The sequence below is a fragment of the Arachis duranensis genome, chromosome 3, assembly GCF_000817695.3.
Source record: "Arachis duranensis cultivar V14167 chromosome 3, aradu.V14167.gnm2.J7QH, whole genome shotgun sequence".
In the NCBI taxonomy this organism is placed as follows: domain Eukaryota; kingdom Viridiplantae; phylum Streptophyta; class Magnoliopsida; order Fabales; family Fabaceae; genus Arachis; species Arachis duranensis.
The window spans coordinates 34848115-34853998 of NC_029774.3; the positions used below are offsets into that span (position 1 = coordinate 34848115).

General features: G+C 28.8%; 1 protein-coding gene across 1 annotated transcript in view; it reads left to right on the forward strand.

Moving 5' to 3' along the window:
* LOC107478700 (probable sulfate transporter 3.5) overlaps positions 1-5043 on the forward strand; it is a 5311-nt gene extending 268 nt beyond the window's left edge. The window contains exons 2-11 of the mRNA XM_052258247.1: positions 74-421; positions 634-841; positions 1678-1859; positions 2623-2678; positions 2860-3217; positions 3316-3602; positions 3706-3893; positions 4531-4604; positions 4679-4755; positions 4837-5043. Coding sequence (XP_052114207.1) covers positions 74-421; positions 634-841; positions 1678-1859; positions 2623-2678; positions 2860-3217; positions 3316-3602; positions 3706-3893; positions 4531-4604; positions 4679-4755; positions 4837-5043 — 1985 coding nt within the window. The remainder of the gene's footprint in view (positions 1-73; positions 422-633; positions 842-1677; positions 1860-2622; positions 2679-2859; positions 3218-3315; positions 3603-3705; positions 3894-4530; positions 4605-4678; positions 4756-4836) is intronic.
* The last annotated feature ends 841 nt before the right edge of the window (positions 5044-5884 follow it).

Genomic DNA, 5884 nt, shown 5'->3' on the forward strand with positions numbered 1-5884 from the left:
ATTATTAATTTAAGGTTACTTTGGAGTGTACGTTTTCACTTTAATATAATTTACCTGTTTGGTTATTTTTTAGGGCTAATTATAATCATGAGGATGATGGATTATAGCAATTGCTACCCGGAAGATCCACATGCAGTGAACTTTGCTGGTCAGAGAGGATTTCTGAAACTATTGAAGTCAGGATTCAAAGAAACATTGTTCCCTGACGATCCCTTCAGGGAAATTAAGAAAGAGGAGAAGCCATTGTTTAGAGCTATAAAATGGCTTCAGTACTTGGTTCCAATCTTCCAGTGGCTTCCGACATACACTTGGCGCTTGTTCATCTCCGACTTCTTCGCTGGCATCACCGCCACCAGTATCGCCGTTCCCCAAGCCATCAGCTATGCCAAACTTGCTGATCTTCATCCCATTATTGGCCTATGTAATAATCAACTTGTCATTGGTTAATTTAATCTATCTTGCTAGCTTATACACAAAAAATTATTTTATAAAATAAATATTAAAAATAAATTAAATACATGTATTCAGATATGTAAATACCTAATGATAGATTTTGACGGTTGATTTTGTTATTTATGTGGTTTCATATCAACTTATTCACATGAAGCTGATTGTGTTGTTTTGTGAGGTTAGATACATGTTTTGTGCCACCTATTGTGTATGCTATATTTGGGAGCTCAAGGCATTTATCAGTGGGGCCAATTGCATCAGCATCATTGCTTATATCTCAAACTATTTCAACCGTGGTAAGGCCAGAAGAAGACCCCATATTGTATCTTCACTTGGTTTTGACAACTACGTTTGTTGCTGGCCTCTTCCAAACTTGTTTGGGTTTCCTCAGGTGACCAACCTTTTTTATTTCCACTACTAGCATCATAATTTGAATTCCACAAGTTTAATTAAACTCTCTTTGTCAGATTAATCATATTAGATGGATACTAAAATCAATTATTATTAAAATTAGTTACTAAAATAGAATACACATTAAAATATAAAATATATATTAAAAATAAGTTAAATTATACATATATTTTTATAGAAAAATGCTAGAAAACATTAAAATTTATTGATTTTCGCATTACTTAATTATCAACTCAATTTTTTTTAGTTTATTTTTTTTAGTCTAGTAATCTAATAACATATTTTATGTCATACTTTTAAATATTAGTGGCTAACTGATAACCAAAAACAATAAATTTTAATATATAAATCTCTAATATTTTTTATATTTATACATAAATATATAATAACTAATTTTAATGTATAAATAATATTTTTATTTATCAACTTAAATTTAACAACTTTAAAATAGGATGGAGTAAACAATTGGAGAAAAAACTATGGCACTTGTCAAAAGACATGCAACTAATCAAGAGAATAATATTGTGTGAAATTTTCTGTAAAAATTAATAAATATATTTAAAGATTTTTTAAAGAATTTAATTTTGACACAGTATATATATAGTTGTCCAATTTAATTTGTATGTTTAGTTATTTCTGTTTGTGTAATAATATACCATTGATTGTTTTTATTTTATCAATGCATAACATAATTTTTTTAATGAGATAAATTAAATAGAAATACCTAAATAAATAGAAATTTCAATATAAAATAGCTGTTTTTACTCTACTATTGTGGTGTGGTTTGCACGACATTTAACAGTGAAATCATTGCAGGTTGGGTATATTAGTAGATTTATTATCGCATTCAACCATCACAGGTTTCATGGGAGGGGCAGCAGTAATGCTTACCCTCCAACAGCTGAAGGGCATTTTCGGCTTGAAACATTTCGCACATAAAACTGGCGTCACAACTGTGCTCAAGTCCATATGGACCTATAGACATGAGGCACGTATGAATCATATCATTTTATATAACCCTACTTTAGCGGAAATAATCTGCGCCATTATTTGGGATAATTCACATAAATAAATCAACATTCATCTAATATTACGCATATCACTTAAAATAAAAAATATAACGTGAATCATCCAAATCACATTTTTATATAAATCGAAACAGATAGACTAGAGTTAGTTTTTTATATAAATCGAAATAATCTAATTCAATTTATACATATTTACATGTTATCATCGTAAATTTAATCAGACTATTTCGATTTATATATGCATACATGCTGTCCTAATAAATTTAATAAGTTTGTTTAGATTTCTTAGAATAGAATATAAACATGCATCGATTGAAACAGCCTGATTAGATTTACTATGACATCATACAAATATGTATAAATTGAATCAAATTGTTTCGATTTATATAGAAAGTTAAATTGAGTCTATCTGATTCGATTTACATAAAAATATGATTTAGATAATTCACATTACATTTTTTATTTTGGGTGATATGCGTAATATTAGATGAATGTTGGTTTATTTATGTGAATTACCCCATTATTTGTGTATATATTTTTTAATAAAAAATAAAAAATTTAATTTTTAATTAATTTATATTAGTTAATTTTAAAATTTATAATTTATAATTTAAAATAAAAGATAAAAAATTGTATAATTTAAAATCTAGAATTAAAAGTAAATAAAATAATTTTTAAAAAATAATTAATAATTTAATTGGAAAAAATATCTAATATTACTTATTTTTTATACACATCACAGTTATGGGTTTGTTCTTCCTTGCTTACCTGCAGTTTACCAAACACCAGGTCTCTGCTGCACCTATTTAATTCTTAATTTACATAAGAAAGAAATTAAAGAAACGACACTGTGATTTATCAAAATATTGTACCAACTTGTTTCACCATGCTGTCTTAAATTATTAATTAAATACACCAATGACTAATGAGGATGATATACCTCTTTCCGATATTGAACATAATCTTTCAGAGAAATAGAAACCGGAAACTCTTTTGGCTATCAGCTATGGCTCCCATGACAACTGTAATAGTCGGTGGCGTCTTTACTTACCTCGTCAATGGAAAACGACATGGAATTCAAACTGTGGGTCACCTGAGTAGAGGAATAAATCCTCTTACCATCAAATACTTGAAATTTGACAGCAAATATTTAGCACCGGTGCTGAGAGCAGGTTTTATCACGGGTATTTTGTCCATGGCGGAGGGCATAGCAATAGGAAGAAGCTTTGCTGTGGTTGAAAATACGCCTCATGACGGGAACAAAGAGATGATAGCTTTTGGTCTTATGAACATGTGTGGTTCTGTTACTTCATGTTACTTGACTACCGGTAATTAATCAATTAGTTTAAGCATGCATAATGCTTTAAACTTTTTAGCCTAATATTATGCTTATTGCTAATATTGTTTTGGCCCTTTTTTAATGTAGGACCATTTTCGAAAACGGCAGTGAATTACATTGCAGGGTGTAAGACTGCGATGTCAAACTTAGTACAAGCATTCCTAGTAGCACTCACGCTTGAGTTTTTGGCTCCTCTTTTTGGTTATACACCTCTTGTTGTTCTATCAGCTATCATCATCTCGGCAGTGCTGGGCTTCCTTAATTATGCTGAAGTTGTTCATCTTTATAAAGTTGACAAGTTTGATTTCATAATTTGCATGGCTGGTTTCTTTGGAGTAATCTTCGTAGCCTTGGACATTGGTCTCATGATCTCTGTAAGTACTACTCTAATTATATCTATTATTTCCAACTTCTCAAACTCTTAGACATGGAACATAAGACCTGATATATGTAGATTATGTGAAATAATTAATGAAGGTGGGTCTTAGCATTCTTAGAGCACTATTATATGTGGCAAGGCCCGATTCATGTAAGCTTGGAAAGTTACCTGACTTGGGTTGCTATCGAGATACTGATCAATATACAGTTTCAACACTCCCAGGGATTCTAATTGTTCAACTTGGTTCTCCCATGTATTTTGCGAATTCTAATTATGTCAAAGAAAGGTAAAATTGTTTCTTCATAATTATATTTTGATATGTATAGGGGTGTTCATGGATGGATCCGCATATCCGCAATCTGATTCGAAAATTGCGGATATAGATCCGATCCGCAAGGCTATTGGATCGGATCCGCATACTAATAGAATCGAACGTCGAATTTTGTGTAGGTATCCGGATATTCGTATATCCGCAAAAATAAATAAATAAATAAATAAATATTCTTCTTATATTTTATTTTAACTAATAATTATCATATATGTTGTATTATTTTAATTTATTATTTAAAAAAATATGTTTAATATTATTTTAAAAGTAAAAATATTTAAAAGAATAAAAAATAAATTTTTTTATATTTTTTTAAAAAATAAGCTCTTAAAAATATTTTTGTATTTTGCGGATATATTTGATATCCGATCTGATCCGTAAATGTGCGAATTAGATCGAATTCAAACTTAAAAAAATTGTGAATATTGAATCTGATCCGATCATTTTAGTGCGAATTAGATCAAAATTTTAGTCATATCTGATCCGATCCAATCAGCGATCACCTCTACATATGTATGTCCCAACTCCTTACTTCTGGCCTATTGAAATATATTATTATATTATATTATATTATATTATATTATATTTGTATCAGAATTATGAGGTACATTCGATGTGAAGAAGACACTACTGGAATTACTGTTGAGCAGATCATACTGGATTTGTCAGGTTGGAGATACTAAAATCTTTCTTTAATTTGGAAATTTATAATTAATGATACTAGCTACTACTGGATATTACAGGAGTGACATCCATTGACACCACTTCTCTTGAAGGATTATGGGAAACAAATAAAACTATTGAAAATAATGGAATGCAGGTACACTACAATATACACACTGAATACGTAATGAATTGATATACAAAATAAATAAATAATGTATGTTATTACATATTGTAGTTGTCATTTGTGAACCCAAGGATAGAGGTATTAGAGAAAATGGTAGCAGCCAAATTTGTTTCGAGGGTTGGGAAAGAATCATTTTTCCTTACCGTAGAGGATGCAGTGAAGGCAAGTCAAATAGCACTTCGCAAATCGAGGGCAAGTAATTCTGAAGATGGAGTTAGAGGAACAACAATTCATCAATCTGCAGTTGATTCTTGCTAGTCAGCCACAAAATTCCTTTCCGAATTTTGACTGAACAACTCGTGGGGATTTAATTATGCACTCTCTCTAGTTAATAACTTTTAAATAAATTCTAAAAGTTCAACACAAAATTCATCAGCATATAATTTAGAATCAGTTAAATGCCTTTCTTTTATTATATGCAACATGCATCACTTGAAAGAGGGCAGCAATAAAGGAACAACTCTTTGCCTCTATCAGTCCGCGTGAGAAATGGGAGTGTTTCATTTTATCTGTTACTTTAATTTTTAAAATTTAATTTTGATGGATTTTTAGTGTAAGAAAATCTTACACGAACATCTAATTATGTAATATTATATCAATAAAAATAATTATTTTTTATATTAATAATATAAATAATCATAAAAACTAGATATAATTACATAATTATATAAAATACTAATTGATACAAATTAAATATAACAAATATTTAAATGCAGTTAATTTTACGTAAAATTAATAATTAAAAATCATTAAATGATAATTTAATTAAATTTATTAAATTATTTAATCATTTTTAATTTCATGTCAAGTTAACTGTACCAAAATTTTTACCCTGTAATAACGGTGTTTCTTCAGTGAAGGGATGTGGCGCCAAAGGCACTATCTCACATCTTATTACATCAAAATATCTTTTTTCCAACTTTTTTTTTGGCGTTTTAGTTTCGTTTGGATATACCTAAGTTTAGCATTTTAATGATTTTTTATTTATATATTAAAATAAAAAATTTATAAACTTTTACTAATCACAACCTTAATATATATTTGAAAAATAATAATTTTATTTTTATTTTTAAACACTCCAAATATATTTTTTTTATAG